This window comes from Centropristis striata, chromosome 21 (genome assembly GCF_030273125.1).
Source record: "Centropristis striata isolate RG_2023a ecotype Rhode Island chromosome 21, C.striata_1.0, whole genome shotgun sequence".
Classification (NCBI taxonomy): Eukaryota; Metazoa; Chordata; class Actinopteri; order Perciformes; family Serranidae; genus Centropristis; species Centropristis striata.
The window spans coordinates 16,821,573-16,846,847 of record NC_081537.1 but is presented as its reverse complement, the minus strand read 5'-3'; the positions used below and the strand labels follow the sequence as shown (position 1 = coordinate 16,846,847).

General features: G+C 37.6%; 1 protein-coding gene across 18 annotated transcripts in view; it reads left to right on the top strand.

Moving 5' to 3' along the window:
- LOC131959354 (calcium-activated potassium channel subunit alpha-1a) overlaps positions 1 to 25,275 on the top strand; it is a 111,971-nt gene that overhangs the window by 45,811 nt on the left and 40,885 nt on the right. For 17 of the 18 annotated variants that reach the window (XM_059324537.1, XM_059324538.1, XM_059324540.1 and 14 more), the window contains exons 3-8: positions 7,065 to 7,126; positions 16,385 to 16,478; positions 16,563 to 16,674; positions 23,072 to 23,147; positions 24,293 to 24,368; positions 24,468 to 24,638. In XM_059324537.1, the coding sequence (XP_059180520.1) occupies positions 7,065 to 7,126; positions 16,385 to 16,478; positions 16,563 to 16,674; positions 23,072 to 23,147; positions 24,293 to 24,368; positions 24,468 to 24,638 (591 nt within the window). Of the gene's footprint in view, positions 1 to 7,064; positions 7,127 to 15,868; positions 15,886 to 16,384; positions 16,479 to 16,562; positions 16,675 to 23,071; positions 23,148 to 24,292; positions 24,369 to 24,467; positions 24,639 to 25,275 lie in introns of those variants that run through there. The other variant, XM_059324536.1, reaches the window with a different exon arrangement.

The window sequence follows — 25,275 nt, the reverse complement described above, 5'->3', positions numbered from 1 at the left end:
ATTGATGATACATGAAAGTGCTGTTTTAACCTAATCAGCAAAGACTTATAATTCTGATAAATTATTGACTCAAATCTAGCAGTATTATCGTGATTTCAATTTAGAAACATATTGATTAGTGCAACTTTAAACTCCTATTGTTCATGTCATGATGATTACTTTCTGTGAGAAGTCATTTTCTTGAGTGAAAATGATGAGCCAGGTGTTTTTGTGAATATTGCAGTCCACAGTGCACATGATGATAATGATTTAAGATGAAGAAATCATCAAAATGAACTTTATTAATGCTGTTTGTAGTTAACTACTGATACTGTTTTCGAAATGTTCTGGTTTTGACCTTTATACCATGAATGTACGGTATGTTCTTTCTGCCTGTGACCTTGTCAAACAAGCCCATGTGAGACAGAACAGCTGTGATTCTGACCATTTAATCATAATTTCTTGTCCAGGCAGATGAGGCTGTAGGCTGCTTATGAAGCACACGCTGGGTAGGTTATACAAAGATCATGCTTAAGGAGGGCACTGGGCTTCAGGAGCAAAATCCGAGACCCCATTAGTATGCATGTTGTGTTTTAGCCTGCCGCCACAAGGGTGGGGCACATGCAGCCAGTGAATGCAGGTCTGAGCTGAAAAGGGATGCAGCTGTCTCTTTAAGGGCTAATCTGTAATTTTTTAACCATATAGTTTACATATGGAGTTTATATTTGCATTTATAAATATAATAATATGCGTTAATAAAAAAATATTGATAGGAGCAGCTTTAAGATGCTGTAGTTCCAGATACCCACAAGGTTGATACAAAAATGGGCCATTAGATAATTGTTTACCCAAATCAGCAGCGACTAATAATTCTGATTGACATTCACCGACTGAAATCTCGCAATATAATCAGGATTATTATTTCATCCATAATTGTGTAGCCCTATTTTAGGCCTGACAAACACCCTGTGTCTCCTCAAAGTGCTCCAAATAGACAGTTGAGAACCTCAAAGTATCAAAAGGTCATAATCAGGTCATCGGTCTTCATCCATCATAGGGCTTCAGCAACAAATACTGTAAATATGGAAGCAAGAGCTTTAGACAGTAGAGCTAGTTGTATCACATGTCACAGTTGCAAAGGAGCAGGAGTTCAACAGTAATGACCAACAGTAAATGTCTCAAATGTTCATTCAAAGTCCGAGTTTATCAGGGCTGCAGTAGATCACTTTTATTGCTGTCGTTTACATGCTAATTTGATGTTATCACCCTGGGTGAAGGATAAACTGTGCAGAAGTGCTGTAAACAAAGTCTAGTTAGCGAGGACAGTCATTGTGACCAAGGTGTCCCTCACAATTCAAAGCCCATCACACATTTAGAGTTGCCCTAAATCACGCAAACACAAAATATGTTTAATTAAAGGATTTCATGGTGAAGTTTATGATCTTTGCAGGGTGACTCACAAGCAATTTTAAAAAATACAAAATTAAACAAAAAATTAGCAATTAAAATGAGTGATGAATCACCCTCATGTATGAATCATACATCAAAAATGTGTTATATTACTAATTTTACACATGGCCCATAATGACGGAGATACAGAAAAATAGAAGCAATAGCATAGTGCCAATAGTTTAAAAACTGTCCAAAATTCAATTCAACAGCATTGGAGAAATACCATTTTTAAGGTTAAACTGCTTTATTCAGTTTTTTACCAGTTTAAATCAACAGGTCAGTTTGTTTTGGAGAGGAGAAGACCTCTGTAGATAATTCTGCTCCGGATCGAAACTTGAACTAACTTCTATCTATAGAAATTGACTGCATTTACAGCATTGCTTTGTCTTTCCTTATTGTTTGAAATAAGAAAATTAAATACTGCATGTTTAAGAGGAGCCATGCTCCCCCTGGCTCCACTATAGGTCAGACCCTGATTACAGGATTAAGTCCCGTGAATGGACAAATATTCTATGGCTGTAGTTTTTTGATGGAGTAATAATGCATTCTGACTAGAAATTCACTGGCATTCAGAACCTGAACAAAGACATTTTCATGCAAGATAATAATTCATCTTCATTGATTCAGAGTAAGAATTCAGATCACTCTCAAACACTATTCTCAAGTTTGGAAAAAGAAATCTGACGACAAAAAATGAATATCCACTTGTGCTGCAATTCATATCACTGTCTGTAATTGCACTATTCAGCTTAAGGATGGTGCATCGATTTTTTTTGTTCCTCCTCTATTGTGCTGGTCTGTATTTTTGTGTGTGCTATTATGTCCAAGATGCCTTAGTAATCAATGTGGCATTTGAGGACAGACAGATGGGTGGATAGTCCTTAGGTCATGTTATTTTGGAAAGCAGCACTCTGTTCCTGAGAAGCTGCTGGGGGTCAGACAGTCACCCATGAGAAACACCGGGTCAGGGACTTCTGCTCCTGTGAACATTTAAGTTGCACACAGTTAAAGGCAGAGCTGCATGAACTGGATGTGACCTGTGGGGGTAACACAGAGGGTTTAACAAAACAACAGAGGGTGTGTTGACTGCACACACAAACCTCTGGCATCCCACCAATGAGAGCTTTGATCCTACAGTGACCACAAGCTTTAAGGGAATACAGAATAAACTGACCCCTGGTTCTCCAGAATCCTGTTTTTAGATACTGTAGCTGCTCACACAACCTCCCACTGCGGAATTTGTAAAACGTGTTTGTACTGTATCTGAATGTCAATGAGCCCTCATCAGATATTCTTTTAACTTGTCCACTGCTGTAGAGTTATATTAACGTAATGTGCTCACTAAAAAGCTAATTGCATGCTTGGTTCATTTGCTTTGATGAAAGCAAGTGTCTCTTTCTCCAAACGCATAAGAAATAGAATCATTTTATTCAGAAATATCAGTGAGACCACCTTGGACTTTGAGCTCTCTCTCCCCACACTAAAGGAGATTTTTCTGCTCAGGCGAAGTTCCCGTTTCTTTGGCAGGTTATTCATGCTGGTTGATGGTGAGTCACACTCCAGGAAGAGTGGAGGAGCATGAGTGGGTTTTCTGATGTTTGTAGGTTGACTTCTGAATGCTTGAGACCTGCTGGTGCACTCTGCGGGGCCGTGACATGCTGTGCATCATAGACAGGATCATTGTAATCTGTTGTGAAAGTGGACTTGAGAGAATTGTCCTTTTCTAATGTGCATGATTAATAATGATTCATAAACAGGCAGTTATAGCCAATTTTCCACAGCTGAACTCGGAGATTTCAGAGAAAAGAGTAAAATAATTCATTTTAGAATTAGTCAGCCAGCCTTAGAGTTTTTTTTTTATGATTGTAGAAATTGTGTTCAATATTTTTTACTCATTCTTGAGAATGAGAATCAGCCTTGAGACTTAGCTCAGACTTTCATAGAAAATAAGAGGACCTTATTGACAAAAGACAAACTTTGCTGACGTCATGAAGTAGTTTTGGAGTTGTTGTCTTCTTTGTTGCCATCTAAAGTTGACTAACCTTACAGCTTGGTAACGTTATGTGGCGAATTCTCTCATAGTGCAGCCCACTGCCATTCAAAACAATCACACTAAAAATACTTTTTGAGCATGTTGAGCATTCAAGCACTAGGACTAAAAAGTCAATCAATCGGGCTGCTACATAGGGTGGGTGTTGTGGTGGGCTTCATAGTTAGACCTTTCTGATGAATAGATCAACCTGAAGGTTGAAGAAACTGAAGTGGGTAAAGAAGATATGCCAGGCATCTAAATGTAGTGGACCGTTTATAAAAGAACGCAAAACCCCCCACTATGAACAAATATTTAAAAGGAAAATGTTTAAATGCTGTGTCATTTTAACACATTTTACACATGAAGACTTGGCTTTTACTTGAGATTTGACTTTGACTTGTCTTGAATGACTTGAGACTTGCTCCAATGACTGGAGGATCTACTTGGATTCATCTTGAATTGCATTAAATTATAACTGACCTAAGACTTGACTTGAGACGATAGACTTGAGATGTTATTTGGACTTTTCATAACAGTTTTTTACTCAACAAGTTTTTGGCAGTAAATCATTATTGTTTGAACATTTTCATTTGACATATTTGAAAATAAATGCAAATTGGACTGCGTATGTCTTGGCAGCTCCGTTGGCCTTCATGTAATGCACTGGTCTCTCCTCTCTGAGTCTGTGCCTCCTTGTAGCTTGAGCCATCTGCCAGCAAATGGCTGAGGATGGCCGAAGATACAGATGTGATGCATCATTATCCGCTGACTGAGTTGAATGATGTACACTGGCACCGTCTGCTGTCACCTCATTGACAAACCCAGTCATGATTGCCCCCTCTTTGTTGCAGCGCGTGTGTTTTATTTACTGCCATCACTGAATCTTCCTCTGCCGCCTTCATTAGCATTTCTAGGGTTGCACCAACATTGTTTCCAGCTTCTAAACTGGGATGGTCAGAGGCATAAAGAGATTTCCTGGCTTTCAAAGAGGAAGGGTCGATTAAAAATGCATGCGGGTGCTTTTTGTCATTACGAAGCCATCAGTGGTTGGAGGTTGACAATACAATTTCACATCATGGAAATGAATTAGGCTGAGCTCATTCATTATTTATGCCCATTGGTTTCTTGTTCAGGATGGCCATTGTGTCATTTCTAAATAGATGAAAGCCAGGTAGGGTCGCAGATAACCTGGTAGTGTATTTCAGGATGTAAAACATTTGTTCTGCTGTCTGGTAGAAACCTTTCTGCTCGTATCTGTTTCTCCGTGGGTCGAGCCCTCCTCTGCATTAGCTCTGACTTTTATATGGGAAAATTAGGACACTTATTGTGCAGCAGCATTAATTAGTGACTGTGCTTTTTAACATGTAAAGATCGATTGATAATGTACAGTGAAATGTATAAACTCATTAACTGTGTATGCTCTAGTTAAGGTAACAGAGATTTTATCCCCCTGCCCTCCATTTCTTCCACATTTTTCTCTGGTTAGAAAAGCACAACCTGACATCGGTTACTGATTCTGAGTGATTGTAGTGTTGTGTCAGGTGAGAACACAGGTTATTTTTCTAATACTGGTAATACTGGTACTCATGCAGGAAGCTATAAAAACAAATTTGTCTTGGTTTTTTTTTTTGTATCCATGATTTCCTCTTTTTTGGGGTAATTCAATGTTTCCTATTTTTTCTTTTTTGAGCATATGTTTCAAATTTGTTTAACATCATGCTTTCATGAAAACGCCACAAAAATAAAAATCTCCTTTTAAAGTACATTTTGAATGGATCAAAAGTATGGGATTAATCTGTAATTAACTATGGACAATCATGCGATTAATGCTGATTAAATATTTTTAATTGATTGATGGACCGAAAATGCATTATAGATTAGATTATTATGTTTCAGATGGGTTTTTAGATTTTTTTTGGGTAACGCCAGTACTGAAACTCTAGAAAATCATCCTAAATTTGTTTAGATTTTTTTTTTTTTTTTTTACAGGACATCCATTTAACTGCTGAAGTTCTTCTTTTTGTGGCATCTCTCTAGTTCTTGGGCATGTAGAGTACTTTCACACAGCACAACACACGACTTACATCATGTTTAGAGGGTGTCCACATTGCTAATATACAGCTTTGATCAAGTGATCACTCAGTTCCAATGGGTAAAAGCAGATTTGGATGGTTAAAATGTTTAGTGGGTCTGGAGTTGATTTATCTTATCTTTTTCCCTTAAAAGAAAATTAAGAAATAATTAAGAGAATATTGCCCATTGATTGTCACCTTGAGCTCTGTTGTATCTACGTACACTGAATTATTCTTGTTTGTTTCCCATTGAACTGTTTGTATCAACAGTTTAGTCTGATTTCCTGTGGTACTCGCTCAGGTTTCACATATCAATGTCAGAGCCGTCACCTGACAACTCTTGCTTTGTTAGCTAACACCTTCGGATCTCATGTTTATTACCCTGGAACCTGCCTCCCAGTCTGCTTTGAACATCCCTCACCTCACATCAGGCTTCGGTTTATTCAGCAGCGTCCTCCCCCTGCAGAAAGGCAGAGTGACAGCGTAAAAAAAGCAATGCCCTGGTTTTTATTATCATGCTGCTCCACTGTGGCCACCGAACGCTCCGGGCTCAGCTGCATCCTTCCTTGTTTGTATCTGTGAAAGATGAAGCCATTTCTGTCACCTCGCCCACTCTTCCGCTGCCTATTTACATGATGAGCTGAGCTCTTGTGTATTTATTTACACTGTCGGATATACAGTGACTGATGAGTCTGTTTGTGACACTGTGACTCTTTCTTTTTGGTTCATATAACACAATTATAACAGGCTGACAAGATGTATCAAGGTCTGTTAATGCTTATTTATAGGCATTAAACATTTGCTGCGCACCTTGAAACACAGTTCTGTATAATTTCAAGGTGTGTAGCAAATGTGGGATCGCTTTTAATGCATTTTTTCCTCCGTTCACTTTTAATTTATGCTTCTGGAAAAATAATTTGCAGAACAAAAGATCTTAAGCTGAAACTAAATTATTTGTTATTGCTGATTATCTGCTGAATATTTTATAAATTATTGATAAATTGTTTGATCCATAGAATGTCAGAATCTAACAAAACTATAAATAAAGAATTTATAATGTAATTTTCTGTCACATCGATTAATGGCCTAATTTTTGCATCGGCTGCTTTAAAACGATCAATTATGATGTGTTTTATAACATTTTAATTTGTTATAATCTGTGCTTCTTTGTACATTTGTTGAATTATTATGTGTATGTCATTTGCTAGCATTTCATTTCATTTCATCCTGATCATTTTTCTGCTTTTATGCCTATATACCTTATACTTTTTTGCAATTTCGTTTTTCCAAACTCCTCTTCACCCTACCCCTGATTTAAATATTAGAATAAATTAATATTTCCAGCCAAGCCAGCCAGATGCAGACAGCTGGTGTCCTCCTTTTTCCCATTTTCTGTACTGGAGTGCAAAGCGTCCGAAGATTGAACATCTACTGTCTGAACTAGTTTTTTTTATTGTAAAAGTTAATATTGCATGATGTAGTAGGGTCATAACTTCTAAAGTAAAATGCTCCTTTTCCCTTTTTTCCAGGTGGTGCTCGTATTTGCTCTCAGCATTGGAGCTCTTGTTATTTACTTCATAGATTCTTCTGAGTAAGTATTTCTAACTTTTCATTTTCATTTTCATTTATTTCTAGAGCACCTTATACACAACCATGGTTGACCAAAGTGCTTTACATAACTGAATAACAACAAAAAATCCAAAAGATACATAAACGAATAACAATAAACTCAAAATTCAAAATATAAAGACAATTTAATCTAATAATATATGACATGAGCTGTACAATACAACATACAGAAACAACTTTATTATCATGCAGGTTGGAAAGCCTGGGAGAAAAAATGAGTTTTAAGAGAAGATTTAAAAATGTCCAAAGTCTTTGACGATCGGATATGCAGCGGTAAACTGTTCCACAGCTTAGGGGCGGCCACTGCAAAAGATCAATCGCCTTTAGTTTTTAGCTGCATTTAGGCACATCCAGGTAGGACTCAGACCTCAGAGCTCTGGTTGGTCTGTGAACATGTATGAGTTCAGCCAAATACGCTGGAGCCAATCCGTTTAAAATTTTAAAAACAAACATCAGGATCTTAAAATCAATTCTGAAACGGACAGGAAGCCAGTGCAGAGAGGCCAGAACTGGGGATATGTGTTCCTGTTTCTTTGTGCCTGTTAAAAGGCGCGCTGCAGCATTCTGTACAAGTTGTAGGCCTCGCAATGAGCGCTGGTCTAAACCTATGTACAACGAGTTGCAAAAATCCAGTTTTGTGGAAATGAAAGCATGTATAACCTTCTCCAGGTCACTAGGAGAGAGGTACGGTTTTACCCTGGCCAGAAGTCACAGCTGGAAAAAAGCTTTGATCACTGTTGATGCTGCGAAGGCTTAAAAATCACAATCACCCCTGTTCGACTTGTTCCACTGAATTTACGAAACCAATATGAAGTGGCCTTGAGTTTGTCTCAAGATGTTCGTTACTGGTGTCCCTCAAAGCTAATTTAATACAATTTATAAAACAGTGCAACCGAGAGAAAACCCAAAACTGGAATATTAGAGATAGAAAAACCAGACAAGGGCTGTAACAAAAGCAATGTTATCAGAGAGGAAGGGGGAAAATGGATGTTGAAATAAGCATGAAATTTACACCCACTAGTCAACATCATGTTTTCAAACATATCTCATTATCTGCCTTAAGAAATATGTCCTATGTAGCTCCTAAAACCAGAACATAATTTATCCAAGAAATGTGGGATTTTTTTGTGATTGAACATAATTTTGTTTCTGATAACTTGTATTGGAAGTCACACGGAGATAGGTTGAGGATTGTCACTTTTTCAGAATAAAGCAATACATTTGTTTAGCAGGACTCATGGCTAGTTTGATAAACTGTACATTGTTTTTTTTTTTTCAACGGGGCATGTCAGATGATAAATACATGTATTTATGTAAAATAGGTTGTGTGAATAATGTCTAACTGCAAAAACTTATGGAAGCTGATATATGAGAACTTTGGCATATAGTGATTCCCATTCACTGTTTTTAAAAGAACAGTTGTGCCAGTAGTTTTATAGAGAAATGTCATAATTTACCGGTTTATCAGTTATTCTCTATGCATGAAACCCTGCTTTTAAAATGATGTTGCTCCTGTTATAAAGATGATAATGGTTCAATGTTAAATCATATACATTTCAGACATTTAAGATTAAGATTCTCCTCAGAGACCTCAGCCATTAACTGTTCCCTCATAAATCCTCATATAATGCATAAATTGTAGCTCTAGCCTTAATTACATTGAGTGCTTTGTGCTCTGTATATGGTATTTGAGAGCATGTACTAGCTGGCAGTTTCTATCCAATCCCCTCTCAGGTAAACTCCTCTGAGCTTACCGGGGATCTCTGCTGACAAACAGCCAGGATGCTTACAGATGAAATTTGCATAATCTCTGTAATGAAAGGATCAGGCTTTCAAACGGGCAGGAAAGACCCAAGTTCCTGTTCTAAACAATCACCGTCGCTCATCGAACAGGAGGAAGCGGAAGACCCTTTTAGCTCCATGTGTGACAGTGTACTGTTACTGCAGCCTGGTGGTGTTTAGACAGGATGTGCCATTAAGAAGTCGTGCAAAATACACCAGGATAAAAGCTTTTAACAAGCCCAAAGGGAGTCTCCGCTGGAAGTAATGTTAAGGCAGAGAAAAGAGAAAATGGGCTGTAATCTGGCTCATGGTGCTGAAGACAGCCATTCAGGTTATTTCATAAGACTGCATACAGCTGCGGGCTTGGCTTGCTCTGATGTGGTTTGCAAGCATGATCTCATTTCATTAACTGGACAAGCTCAGGTAGAGTTACATCCTCACCGATGCCATCTGTGGCCTCCTGTTCTCAGAACTTTTTTGTAGCAGCGTGTGATACCTTTTTCACCTGATGAAGGATGACCTACGACCTCTGTCTTTAACCTTTTCACGCACAAGGAAGGGCATTGTTAAATACACAATGAGGTACGATGCTGCAGCACCTGTTCACTGACTTATATTCATATTCATCTACTAGGCTCTTTGTCCCAGTTTTTATTCAGTCTTGTCCAAGTCTTTCTATTATTCAGTATTTTTTCACTACCTGTCAACCCAAAGAGCCCAGTACTTAAAGCCAAAAAGAAGCCAGTTTGCTGCTCTCTTGCGTGCTTCTAAGTGGCAGCGGAGTGTAACAGATACAGCCCTTCCTGTAATTAGTCCTGTGGGGCTGCTGAGGCTGTCATATGATGGGCAGGCTGACCTGGCTCGAAGCGACAGAGAGAGAGAGAGACATCAACACAGACAAACACCATTTAGATTCATAGAGAAGAGCTCAGGCTACGAGCTGCACACAGATGAAGAAGCCGGTTAGCTCCCACAGGGGAATCTAACTTTATAAAGCTGTAGCTGTGTCTTACTCTGCACACTATGCTGCCATGTAGTCCTTTGTAAGACACATGGTTTCATTAATGATAAAGTAGAACTGGGTGTCAAACCTCAACGTAGAGTAAGAAATTGTGTTAAAAAACATATTCTTATTTCTTATTTAAGGTTCTATTTGACATTAAAGGGCACATGTTATGCATGTCCTTATTTTGTGTCATATATATACATATATATATATATATATATATATACATACATATATATATATATATATATATATATATATATATATATATACACGTGGACAAAATTGTTGGTACCCCTCGCTTAATGAAAGAAAAACCCACAATGGTCACAGAAATAACTTGAATCTGACAATAGTAATAATAAATAAAAATTCTATGAAAATTAACCAATGAAAATCCGACATTGATTTTGAACTGCGGTTCAACAGAATTATTTTTAAAAATAAACTCATGAAACAGGCTTGGACAAAAATGATGGCACCCCTAGAAAAGACTGAAAATAATGTGACCAAAGGGACATGTTAAATCAAGGTGTGTCCACTTATTAGCATCAGACGTCTCTACAATATTGTAATCAGTCAGTGGGCCTATATATAGGGGTACAGGTAGTCACTGTGCTGTTTGGTGACATGGTGTGTACCACACTCAACATGGACCAGAGGAAGCGAAGGAAAGAGTTGTCTCAGGAGATTAAAAAAAATATATGGACAAGCATGTTAAAGGTAAAGGCTATAAGACCATCTCCAAGCAGCTTGATGTTCATGTGACTACAGTTGCACAAATCAAAGAGACGGATAATATGAATGGTAGCAAAAGAGCCCAGAAAAACTTATAAAGGGATTAAAGGTGAACTTCAAGCTCAAGGAACATCAGTGTCAGATCGCACCATCCGTCGTTGTTTGAGCCGAAGTGGACTTGATGGGAGACGACCATGGAGGACACCACTGTTGAAAACAAATCATAAAAAAGCCAGACTGGAATTTGTTGACAAGCCACAAAGCTTCTGGGAGAATGTTCTATGGAAAGATGAGACAAAAATGGCAATTTTTGCCAAGGCACATCAGCTCTATGTTCACAGAAAAAATGAAGCATGTTAAGAAAAGAACACTGTCCCTACTGTGAAACATAGTGGATGCTCTGTTATGTTCTGGCCTGGGCCTGCTTTGCTGCATATGGCATAGGATGTCTTGAATCTGCACAGGGTACAAGGAAATCTCAAGACAATCAAGGGATTCTAGAGAGAAATGTGCTGGCCAGTGTCAGAAAGCTTGGTCTCAGTCGCAGGTCATGGTGCAAGACCCATGACCTGCGACTGAGACCAAGCTTTCTGACACTGGATAATGACCCAAAACACAGCTAAAAACATCCAAGAATGGCAGAGAGGAAAACATTGGACCATTGTAAAGTGGCCTTCTATGAGCCCCGACCTAAATCCTATTGAGCATCTTTGGAAGGAGCTGAAACATGCCGTCTGGAAAAGGCACCCTTCAAACCTGAGACAACTGGAGCAGTTTGCTCATAAGGAGTGGGCCAAAATACCTGCCGAGAGGTGCAGAAGTCTCATTGACAGTTACAGGGATCATTTGATTGCAGTGATTGCCTCAAAAGATTGTGCAACAAAATATTGAGTTAAGGGTACCATCATTTTTGTCCAAGCCTGTTTCATGAGTTTATTTTTCAAAATAATTCTGTTGAAGCATTCATTGGTTAATTTTCATAGAATTTTTATTTATTATTACTTTTGTCAGAATCAAGTTATTTCTGTGACCATTGTGAGTTTTTCTTTTATTAAGCGAGGGGTACCAACAATTTTGTCCACGTGTGTAAGTGTTTCTTTTTTTAAAATTAATTTAAACATGTTGTAGTAGTAGAGACCCAAAATACAAATATGAATCTGAAAATGAGCATAAAAGACTTTTAGACTTTGAACTGGGGGGCAGACAAGCTCGACAACAAGCAAATGAACCTGGCATATAGCTGTCTTAAATATGTCTTAAAGTTCACTTATGATGGATTAAGTGTCACCATAACAAGTTTATTATTCAGATATTTTTTTTTTTTTTAGCTGTTTTTTAGTCTCCACCAACTCCCAAGTAAAATATTTGACACTAGATGCTAGACTTCTCTAGCTTTCATTGCCACAGAATACACAGTATATCAGTCTACCATTTGGTTCTGGGCAGTGAGTTTATCTGAGGCTTTTTTAGACAAAACAGTTTCCTGCTGCGTTAAAAAAAAGAGCATTAAAAGAGCATTTTTCAGCCATAATGTTATTGAAAGTTTGCAGGCTGTCATCCAAAACTGCATTAAAAGAGGCCAGATAACTCTGTAGAGCTTCTAATTTGGGTGTTGATTATTTCTGGGTTTATCACTGCAAGTGGAGCAACTCCTTTCAGTCCTGATAACTGTTAATGTGAAAGATATTGGCTAGTGAGGCTTTAAATAAAGGGGAGTTTGACAAGTGTGGATTATTTTGCATGATGAAAAAAAGTTATAAAAGAAAAGTATAAAAAAAAACATCAACAATGTGTAAGTATTGTATTAAAATCATCAAACAACATCTGGTCAAACTGTTCTGAGTGACCTTTCAGCTTTTCTTGATTATTAAGGTTGTAAATCACGTGCAGCATCATCAGACAACATTGAGGTCGCCCTGTTTGATCTGAGTCTGAATCAAATGAAGGAGAGAGAGACCAGAGCAGGGAGTTTGTGATCCATAACAGGCTTAGTCCCCTTTCAAACAAGGTCTACTGAAACTCAATTATTCAGCACTGCAGGTCTGCTTCAGCTATATGGTCTGTCACCCTGCTATGACAGTGAGTTGTTGGGCTGACATGTCATTACAGTGAATGAGGGCAGAACTATCCAACGTGTTGGGACTCTTCATAGGGATCCTTTAAAGACAAATTTATTTTCTTTATCTTTATGTAAATTTTAAGATGATTCAGATGCAAGACACGTAAATGTTAAAGTTAAATGTTTAGAAGGCATCCTTTTTAAAAAGTCACTATATCCTGACAGTAGTCCATGACACAGATCATGGAAAAAAAAGATCCTGTTCCTTTGGCTCCTCCTAATGGCATTTGAAAAAAAACACCACTCCTGAAGGAAAACAACAACTCAGAGCTAGGCGGAGTCTCTCATGCACTGGCTACTTAATCCAATGGATCCAATGCTGTAATCCAAGTGTTGGGGAAACACAAGAATACAGAGACAAACATTTCACTGTTATTCCTAATAAAGGTCTATTAAATTTAGGCCAAGTTAATCTCCAGAGCAACTGAATCACACAGAAAAATTCAGAAATATATATGCATTTAGGTAATGAGACTGTTACCTGGAAGAACACACCACCTTAGTGGCATGAACTCCCTTCAAGATATTGTTGTTACTTTGACATCATGAACTTTGACCGCTCTGTGTACTGCAGAGCAGGATGTTTATAAGATGGTGCTTTCTTTACACAGGTCAACGAAAGTACAGACTGTGATATTGATTTTCAAGTCACTTAATGACTAACATAAAATAAAGAAATGTATGACACATACTTTTTCAACCACAGAATCAAGCATTAAATTGTTATATATTACAGATTAAGCTAGCTAGAGAGAGCTAGCTTATTATCTAACAATCTTCCTAATTCTGGCATTTTTCCATGCCATTGGTAGCCAGTTTTCATCGACAAAGTAAGTCTAGCCCCTTTTACAGATCATTTTTATACAAACCCAAATGCAAAGGAACTAGTCCAGTGCACACTTAAAATGGGTTTAAAAAAAACAACCTCTACAGACATGTGCATGTTGAAATAGCTGGTAGGGATTGTTACTCCATCAGACACAGGAAGAGATGTGGCGGTTGCGTGAGGCTGACGAGGAAGGTTTTAGTCTTCCTCATCACATCACCGACCTCATGATCAACCGAGTGTCACTGCTGTGCATCAGATCGGTTCAAAGATAATCCCTGAGAGTTTTTTTAATGTTACCTCATGCCAACTCCACGAGGACAGTGTTTTATCAACAGGAGGTTATTAGATTTTTTTTTACATAACAAAAGCAATTTGTTTTAATCCGAATGGTATTAAACAGCACAGGGGAGATTGTTGCTGTTGAGTGATGTGGTCTGCATCACTTGTGAATGTGAGTGTAGAGATCCTGCAGGAGACTAACAAAGAGGCATGAAAACTAACTGAAGGTTAATGAGAGGAACCTGCTTGGCACTAACGTCTGCAGAAAAGAGTCCCACTTTGTCATCTTCTTACCCCTTAAAGTGTAGCTCCCCACCAAAAGTCACATATATTTATGATTATTAAGGCTTAGTCAATAAGTAACTTTTCTTTGTCAGATTAATTTATTTTATAAGAGGCCTGAGGTGATAAAATCCAGTATTTTTTTACATGGGAAAACAAGAATTATAGAAAATTTAAACATTTTTCTTTTTTTCTTAGAAAAATACAGCAAAAAAAAACACAATTTAATATAGCAGAAATAAACTATATATTTTTTGCTTTCCTGTCCTGTTATGATGAATTTTTTTGGGGGTTGCATTCATTTATACAGTCTATGGTTGCATTTCTACATTTTTGAGCGACCTGAAATTTGTAGTGATTTTTGCACACTTTTGATCTGTTTATTGCATTTAAATCACAGCAAAACCTTTTTATTTTGGGTTCATATCACTGTAGTAACACTGTGATCCGGCCTTTGGTTTTGTAATGTATCTAGAATTACTAAACAGGAGCAGAAACAGTGCTTATTTCAGCTATTGTTGATGATTGGAAGAAATAGCGACATTGTTTATCGCACAAGAAACAACATTAAACAAATGATCCTGTGGACAACTAATGATAATTTTCATAATCAATTTATCTATAGATGATTGTTGTTTTTGATGGATCGATCATTTTGTGGAAAGAAATCTCATAAAATAGTGAAAAACAAGTCAAATATTTTGTTTTGACTGACCCACAGCCCGAAACCTGGGTCAATTCTGATATAAAACCTAGAAAAACAGTGAGCCTGGAACCAACAGATGTTTTAGTTTAATAAATAACTTAAATTATTTATGAAATTGTAAAATTGTTGAAGATTAACTTTCTGGCAAACGACTGATTTATTCATCACTAATACAATTAACCATCATAAAAATCTTTTAATTCATCACACTCAAATGATATATTCAGGGCCGGTTCTAGCCCATTGAGATGTTCTAGCCCATTCTAGCCCATAGGCGATATTGAGATGTTGCGCCCCCCCCCCAAACACATCCATTCCATGTATTCATTCTGATATAGGTACACTATGTTATATGTATTATGCTGTACACTAATATTTGATACATGAACTACAAGCAAGGTAATGATCTCAGAACATTTTTATTTTTAGAAACTTTGGAACTTTACCAACAACAACTGAATTGAAAATACGAATAAATAAATAAGAAAACACAGATCTTCATCAAATTAAGAATGGCAAAGACTGAAAATAAATAAAATGTAGACATACAAATGCAATAAAAATAAACATAAAAATGAAATTTAAATTGCCCATGCTTTTTAAAAAATGTTTCGTTAATGAATGTTGTTAAAACAAAGATGTATGCTTAAGGGCGCCACAAGGGGGCGCCCCCTGCCAATTTGGCGCCCTAGGCAGTCGGCCTGTAGGAATAACCGGCCCTGGATATATTAACCAACATTTTCCACATCACAGCTGTCCACTAAGTTAATTAACTGTGTTTCTCCATCGCCTTGTTTCATTTTGAATGTACAATAAATCTGTTTTCATTTTAGGTGTGACTCATATTTCGAGAGGCTATCTTTTAACTTCCAGGTCATATTTTTTAATACACAATCCTACTAACCTATAACAGTCACATTTACTGGGTTAATTATTTCTCTTTATTTGAATTCTTTATGCCAGATACGAGCTTTTTGAGGGTGAGACTTCACTGCATCGCTAGCATTTGTTATGGCTGCCTGATTTCATAAAAGACGACATGAACCCTGCATGCATTTAACCCTTAAACTACTGCCCTGGCTCTGCATTTCCATCACTTAATTTTTCCCTGAAATGTTTGTATATAAGATCGGAAATGCGGGCCTAAAAGGAAAATCATTTTAATTATGTGATTTTTGTGATTGTTTTGCAGTTATTTAAGGGTTAATCAGGTGTCTCGACAAGTTATTGCTTGCGTGACAATAAATGCATGTCCTTTCCCGAACAGAAAAAAACATTGGAAAATATCAACTATTGCACTTTGTCAACACCTAAGTTCCTCTTCTTTTGGAAATCTGAAAAAAAATGGAAAAAAGGAACAAAGAGAATGCATCTTTTATGCTTTTTTATCCTATACGTGCATTTTACCAATTCTTTCCACACTTGACCACCTATATTTGTAAGACATTAACATTCACCATTTCTCTTTCTGTTCAATAGTCCGATTGAGTCCTGTCAGAACTTCTACAAAGACTTCACCTTGCAGATCGACATGGCGTTCAACGTGTTCTTCTTGCTGTACTTCGGCCTCCGGGTAAGTTTAACAGAAGATGTAGTCATCATTTATTTGCACTCTTGAGTGCTGTGGATCTTACCTTTAACCCTTCAATTCCATCAGTTCATTGCTGCCAATGACAAGCTGTGGTTCTGGTTGGAGGTAAACTCGGTGGTGGACTTCTTCACGGTTCCTCCGGTGTTTGTGTCGGTGTACCTGAACAGGAGCTGGCTGGGTAAGGACGTTCTGACCTCTCACACAGGCTGATTACCAGGTCCAACATTGTACAGTGATTTCTCAGGAATCTGTACTGCCACCCAGTGGATTTACTGGGTCTAACAGCTGTCAGTGAACACACTAGATAATCTCAGCATGCCACTGAAACGGCAAAAAACACCTTGGCATGATCAGAATATAAAACAATGGGCCCTGGGTACGGAAATGCAACTCTCCCACATATGAGCAAGACACGCAGACTTTGTAGTAGTTTGGCCTCTTTTTGCTTTTTGTGTCTTGTTGTTATCATTACACATCTCTTTGAGGTTTTGTGGTTGTTTTGCATTATTTTGTTATAGTTTTTTTTTCTTAGTTATTTATTGTCTGTGGTTATTTTGCCCATTTTTGGAGTCATTTTGTATCCTTTTGTAGTTGTTTTGTGTCTCATGGTGGTCATCTTCTTTTTCTCTGTAGTTTGTGTTTTGGTCTTTTGTAGTTATATATTGTCTGGCAGTTTTGCCCCTTTTTGTAGTCATTTTGCATCATTTTTGTGATCCTTTTGCACCTTTTCATAGGCATTGGGAGTCAATTTGTGTCACTTTGGAGCTGTTTTGCATCTCTTTGTAGTTTTTTGGTCTTCTAGTAGTATTTTGTATATTTTTGTATATCTGTCGTTTTAATGTTTCTTTGAGAGGTTATTTTTTTTGCGTCTCTTCCTGGTTGGTACTTGTCTCATTAATTGACATTTGGTAGGCGATGGCATCCTGACACTATGGGCCCCTGGTAGGCCTGTTCATTCATCCATCTATGCCTTTTAATATTTTGTGTCCATTAACATCGGCACACCTACAATATTAGCCATATAAGTTTGATAATTTTGTCATGAAATTAACTTTATGGGACGTTGCATGACATGCATGAAATGTTTGAACGGTCCTCTGTGGAAATAATGCATCAAAATTAAAAACCCTGCTGTAGAACGGCATGAAAAATGACAAGCATGGTGACTCAAAAGCTTTTATGAGCTTTATTTGTCACACTAATGCTTGTTTGCGTGACAACACTATCAAATATTGTATGGCTGTCATTTGGTGTGCCATTTAAACTTGCATTCATGCAAGTTGATCTAAATGGAAATGTGATAGGTTCCATGTCTTTGGCCATGTGTTGTAGCCAGTGGGCACTGTGCTGCAGAGGTCAGTCACATGCCCTTCACCTCTCCAGCAGAACTTTCCAGCACGCGTCAAGTGAGTGCAATAACACTCGAATGGAGTCATGCTGTGATTGAAAAATACACAAATGGATTAAACAAAAGGTAATAGGCTTTGTTGGGGCCTCGAGTGCGAGAATAGAAGTCAATCTGCTAAATGTGTGAAGCTCATCACTCGGAGAGGTCTGTGAGGAATTACCGGATTAAGGGGGATCTTTATTTTTATTTTTAATGTTGCATTAGAGGTAGCTTTTTCTTCTCCTCTCAGCTGAAGAACGTACCTGCTGTGTAGCCAACAGCAACAATGAACACCCTCTACTTTAGAGTCACTATGACAGCTTGATAGGTACAATTGCATAACGTGCCTGTGTGTTTTCCCTGGGCTGAGGCTCTGTGACTTATGGTGTGAAAACAACAGAAGTCGAAAATGCTAATGCTGGTTGCTGGTGCCATCTAATGGACATGAGAGAGTATGACGGTTTTGTCATGCTAATGGACTCCAACAGAGTGCATTAGTTGATTTATATTAATTCTGAAAGCATTAGTAGCATAAGTAATTCTATTGCTATAGTTGTAGCAAACGGCAAATTGAATCATTGATATGATTTCAAATTCTATCCCAAACTCACTGCATTGTGATTTGACATTAGATCAATGTTTTGTTGTGACCATTTCATATGCAACAGATAATTCACCCGCATGTTGACTATTGCTCTACTTTAGTGCTATTAAGTGCTTTTACTTCTCTTCCAATAAAGCCTACTCTTCAGATACCATGCTGTTGTTTTAAAGGAATCAAAATATCACAAATTAATCCCTCAGACCCCTCCTGTCCTGCAGAGCATCTGTTCGGTCTATGTGAATGGAAAGATTTGACAAGACCGAGCCACACACTGAACAATATATAATACAGAATACAGTAATGTTATGATTCATATGGTAATAATGTAACATTTTTAATTGGAGTTCATTTAAGTTAATTGATTAGAGTAATTAGAGTTGTGAGATTAAGGGCACAGGATAATTCAGCTGCTCAGCGTGATAAGGTTTTTGGTTTTTTTTGGTGTGCAGAAGAAATGTGCAGCTGACTTATTTGAATACTTTTGTGTTGTATCTTAATTTGTTTCCAGATTTATTAATTAAAACTGATTTTTGTTATTTAAACCAAAGAAGTGTAAACATTATGAACATTTCCTGTTGTTTTTTAGAATAAATTCTAGTGACAGGAACTCTGGCAGACATAATCTCAGTCAGTCAATGAGCAGTTGGTCGTGGAGGATTAGTGACTGATTTACTGTTCAGATAAACTGAGGTCAAACAGGTGAGGAGGTCATTACAGGCTCAGCGGCATCTGTTCGCAGCTGTCCAACTCCCTCTTCTGATCAAAACTGAAAATTCATATTTCAATCTGCCAATCCTCCTGGCAGAACATTTTGACACAAATACACACGGTTTGTGCTAATAGTCTCTCACTCCACTCTCTTCTAACACTAACGCATGGCAGGCTCAAGGGTGTGAGCATGGCGCACATTTCGGATGTTGTGTAGAACATGCCTTCATGCAGAAACAACATGCAGCCGCTAATAAGCACAATAACACATTTTTACTGCAAAGTGTGAACTTAGAAGCTGAAATCCCAACCTTGTGAAATACAAGCAGAACGGTTATCTCTGACTGTGAAAATAATCCAGTCCAACTCTTTTAGACGCTATGAGGTAAACACAACACAACATAACTCTTCCAGATAAGATATTCATGTCTTGGTAGACACATGTTACAGTTTTTTTCCTCTTGAGTCAGAGTGTAAAACACTGAAAGATTAATTTTATAATAAACATCCTGCTGAAACTCAGTGCCTTCAAAAGCAAATACTCTAAAGCAGAGATTCCAAAGTCCAGAGTTAGGGCCATCTTTTAGAGGTCTGTAAGACTTTGAGGATTTTTTTTTCATCACTGTCTTTTGTAAAGGCAGAATTTATTGTAGAGCTATTTCATTGGTTTAATTTAGATTGCACAAGAGGACCTTATAAAGTGTCAGGAAAGCGTTAGATAAAGTTTTATTTTTCATCTTTAACTTTTTGTTTATTGTGTGTTTTGTCTCTTTTTTGGCAAATTAGAATTACACTTAAAACAGGGAGGTGGAGACAGTCTGTAACAATAACTACATAAAAAAAGCCAGAAACAAATAATTTAAAAGGTGCTGAATAGTCAACAAAATATTATCATGTGTATTATAACCATTATATCAATATTTCAAATCAAATCAATCAAACTTTATTTCTAAAGCACTTTTCATACAGTAGATGCAACACAAAGTGCTGTACAGAATATAAAAACAGAGATAAATAATAAAAAAGTAAAAAATAAAATTTAGACTCAGCCAAGAAATCTAAATCTAAAATAAAGATAAATTGATTAATAGATAGATAGATAGATAGATAGATAGATAGATAGATAGATAGATAGATAGATAGATAGATAGATAGATAGATAGATAGATAGATAGATAGATAGATAGATAGATAGATAGATAGATAGATAGATCGATCGATCGATCGATCGATCGATCGATCGATCGATCGATTGATTGATCAACAGTCTCTGCGGTCCTGATGCCCTCTGACAGGCTGTTCCAAAGCTTCGGACCATAATGGCAGTCTCCCTGTGGGTTTTGGTCCGAACCCTTGGAACAATCAAAAAGCCGGTGCCAGAGGACCTCAGGATCCGCAAGGGTTGATATGGTAAAAGCAGGTCCGATAAATAAGATGGCCCAGGACCATTAAGATACTTAAAAACTAATAAAAGCATCTTAAAATCGATCCTGAAACACACGGGGAGCCAATGCAGCGATTCTAAAAGCGGTGTAATGTGCTCCCGCCCTCTGGTCCTCTTCAGCACACGTGCAGCTGAGTTTTGGAGTAATTGTAAGTTATATCACCGTTATTATCAATACTGGCACATGATGACCCCCCCTACCACATATGAATCTATTAAAAGTTAAACCTCTTGTTATTTGGACAGACATTATTCGGGCACATGCTGTATTGTTCTGGCAACAGAAGGGACACATATTTCAAATTTTATTTCACACATCAGATTAAATGGACTTAGTTTTCCGTCAGCTGTTGCATTTTCTCTCTCTGCAGTGACGTCGGTTCCTGCTGCACATTTAGTTTTAACATAAAATACAATAGCAGTTATTACATCAGCTGTGATTAATGTAGGGATTATTGTCGAATCGCTAAATCCATATAAAAACACAATGATTGCCAAAGCTTGTCATTTTTCCGTACACAGCTTTGGCTGCCTGTTCACATGACTTGTTTTGTTGCTATAAAGGCGAGACATGTTCTGGTCCAAGATTAGAAAATGAAATTTGGTTTGTTAAGAGCAGTTGCAGAGTTATAGGGATGTAGGTTACATTGCGAATCCAGCTGATGGACAGACTCGCTGTGTGGCCTTTTTCCTTTCCCTGGATGAATCCTAAAGGAGCTTACACTCTAATATCCTGATGGGAAAAGGGTTTGCTTTAAGCTGGCTGTCCGCGCCTGATCACAGCGAGGATGCCATGAAGGTCTGTGGTAAACGGTTTAAAAAGCCTTCTTCAAAAAAGAGTCCTTTTTGACGCCAACCTGTTGGTCGGTAATATCATGAAAGCACCTGATTTTTTTTTGTTGTTGTTTTTTTTCTCTGTTTGGAGTGGGATCATATTTTTCTCCGTGAAAGCTGCCAGTTCGGATGCACAATAGTGAAGATGTGGATGTGAAGCAGATTTTGGACTTGAAGTTTGGTTAGAATAAGTAATTTGCAGACATGATTCCCACTAAGATGTTGGTGTACCGGGGGCCTGATGGAGGTGCACACGCTCAGACAATTTCTAACACAAGAAGGCGCAAGAAATCTACCGGGGAGCTCTTCCAGAAGGGCTACAGGGTCAGGATGGGCCACGGGCAGGTCAGCGAGAAAGAGGACCAGGACAGCATCTGCTACAGCCTCGGTGCATGCTTCCATGTAATCTCCTACTGGGGTAAGACCTGCAGGACGTGGGAACGAAGGGAATCTCCACTAAAGCTGGAGGCTGGCGTGTCCAGAGGTCTATGGACTCCAGCTGGAGCAGGTTCAGGTTCGGGATTTGCTCCGTATTATGCTCCCCATCTGGCAAACGCTCAGTTAAAATGAAAAACGAGCTTTGGCGAGGCACACCACGGACCACGTCATTTCATAAAAGATTATTTATTTATATTACTCTGGCTGAACGATTTGCCAGTAACGTCTTTGATTTGTGTCATTTGGCATTTGCACAAATCTATTCCAGCAGAGAAATTTGTCTGCCCGATTAAAGCATACAGAGATGGATTTTACTTGATTGCTCACTCTTGGCTGAGGTGGCTTTTTAATTGTTTATGCCGCACCGACACTGCAGTGGATTCTGCTTTTCTTTGAGCAGGATCTATGAATCATTTGGCTTTTAAACTCAGGTGGGAGGTTCCTTTTAGCAGGTAGTTTACTGCAATGCACCTAAACGAAACATAAATCAATAAAATGCTTTGTTTTGTTTTAGTAGGGAATTCTGTCTTAATAATCTTTTTTTTTCCGACAGAAACTACAGAGAACTAATATTGACGTTATGATTATACATACATGTAGTTCCAGCTGATAGTATAATATAGTCAGTAATCATGTAGAGGAGCTTATGCTGGTGTTGTCACTGCTGATTTTGTTGGCGATTTGCCGTCCTCTTGGCAACAAGCTCTATTTTCTTCTTCTCATAAATACCCTCCAATTTAGGATTTGACGTCACGTCTGTTTAATCATTGAGTGTGGCGTGACAGCGTCCACCTGTCTCTAATCCAGGTTCATCTAGTCCACATTCAGAGTTTCATCTAGCAGGAATGAAACGTGTATCAGGTAGATGCCGGCGCTCTGCTGGGATTAAAACAGACTGCTGTGAGTTGTTGAAGAGATACCTGGGATGTTGAGCTTGTTTTCATTTTTTTGCCACATATTCTGAAAAGTTTCTTTTGTGACACAGTAAGGCTTTGATCGGTCGGAGCTTATTTTTTAATCAAAATGAATCCAATGAAGTTTATAAACTTGGAGGAAAGTATGAAAGGTATGATGTTGTTGCACTCTCGAAATGCTTCTGATGTTGTTTCATTTGTTATTATTCATCTCTAATAACTTCTTGTTGGTGTTTTTTTTCACAGGCTTGAGGTTTTTAAGGGCCTTAAGGTTGATACAGTTCTCAGAAATTTTACAGTTTTTGAATATACTAAAGACAAGGTAAGTGTATTCATATTTTATTTAACTGTTTGTAATGTTTTTAACCTGCTTTGTGTGTGCACATTGCATGAAAACTGATGTGCAACGTTTTTTGTAGCTGCTTTATAAGCATGCACATGGCTTTATTTTGAAGGGGAAGTGAGTGAACTTCACAATGTTTTGACTGAAGCAAAATTTGCATGAGCACTTTCTTTTATTTGATTTGGTAAACATTTATATTATGTTTACTCCTCAGTACTGCTATGTGAACTTGTTTGATGGAGTCTATAACAAAACTGCTTTCTGTTTGTTTCGTCGCTGCTTAGAATTAAATCTTTTTTCGCACAGATGTCAGGAAGAGCTTATTGCACGACAAAATGCTTTAGAATAATCTCTCTCATTCGCTCAGATGAAGGTAAAGACAGAACACACAAAGTAGGAGAGGACAGAAGTCATGCAAGGATAAGATTTATTATATTGTGTTATTTAAAGAAGGTTGCATATATTCACACCGTAGTTCCTCTAAAAGAGGGGACACTGTAAAATGTAGATAAAAACAGAATGCATCAAATTCAAATTCAGAACTGAGTGTATAGTTTATCAGTTTGAAGATAAAATATATTATCTTTGTCTAGTTTTCAGTTGGATATATGTCAGAAGGATCAGCAAATTATTGAATTTGTTTATTTGCGTTTTAGGCAACGTCCCAAAGTTTTTGGAACTGGAATAAGTGTTACATACATAGTGAGGAAAACCTTACAAAATGTGTGTGTTTACATTAGTCACATTTTTTAATACCATGGGATAATTTTTTTGTGTTAATTGAAATATATTGCAAAAACATTCCAATACATGTTTAAATAACTAGTAGTGTTGTTACTAGTGTTTTTGATTGACTTAGTATTCCATACATATTAATTGAACTATTATTTTTTACTTTCATTTTTAAATGCAGCAGCTTTAAGGAGAATTTTGCAGCATGTTATTGTGCTTTTGTTGAATGGATTGCCCTCTTGATATAATTTCTATTTACTTTTAAGAGTTTCTCCTTTTATACAATGCTACATTATCTTGACTGAATGCAATATGAAAGCTAGCAACTTGTTAATCCGTTTTCCTGATACCAATAATTAACTATAAGTGCTTTGTTTTTCTTTTTTAAATAGCAACTCAATAAAGCTGGTGAACCTGTGTTCAATCTTCATAAGCACATGGCTAACTGCAGCAGGATTCATTCATTTGGTAGGTTAATGGTAGCTAATTTAAGTCAAAGGGAAAGTACTTTTTGCAAATGGCAAATACCTTTTTATTGCATTGTTCAAATCTTGACCTCTGTTCCAGGTGGAGAACTCGGGGGATCCTTGGGAAAACTTCCAAAATTCCCAAGCACTTTCCTACTGGGAATGTGTCTACTTACTCATGGTTACTATGTCCACTGTTGGCTATGGAGACGTTTATGCAAAAACCACCCTGGGCCGCCTGTTTATGGTCTTCTTCATCCTTGGTGGTTTGGTAAAAATCCCTCTGATTACTTATTCCTGCTTAAAATCCTCCATGCAACCAATCATCACACTCCAGCTGTTAACAAGCGCCGGGACGCTCTCAGCTCAGGACGCCCTTCACCTGTTGTTTACACTGAGGTGTTTTTGTGGCTCACCACAGTATGCTGCATGTCATGTATTGTAAGAGTTGTCTACAGTGTTATAGCATTTATTCAGGTATTATGCTGAAGTTTTGTTCTGTTATTTATTAATTTTTCTATGACGTAGAATATTTGAGATTTTTTGCATTTGTTATTAACTGTAAAAGTACTGCGGTTTCAGGTGGCTCCACCCTCCTGCCTCCCCTCCCTCTTTCCAACAAACACAATGACACAGGGATGATTTATAATAGCCTACCTGATGGATGTGGCGACATTAACTCAGTTCCTGCACAAATATTTAAAGGCATACGTAGAGTGATTAACAAAAAAGCAAGGATTTGAAATAATAATTATATACGTAATAATAAAAGAATCCTAAACTTCCGTTCAGGGACTTTTGCTACAGAGCTGCCTGATTAAAGGAAGAAGCTAAAGATCATTTAGAGGACACTGTTATCCGGATCATAAAGTGTTATTCAGGAGTGGATTAAACAATAAGGTGACATA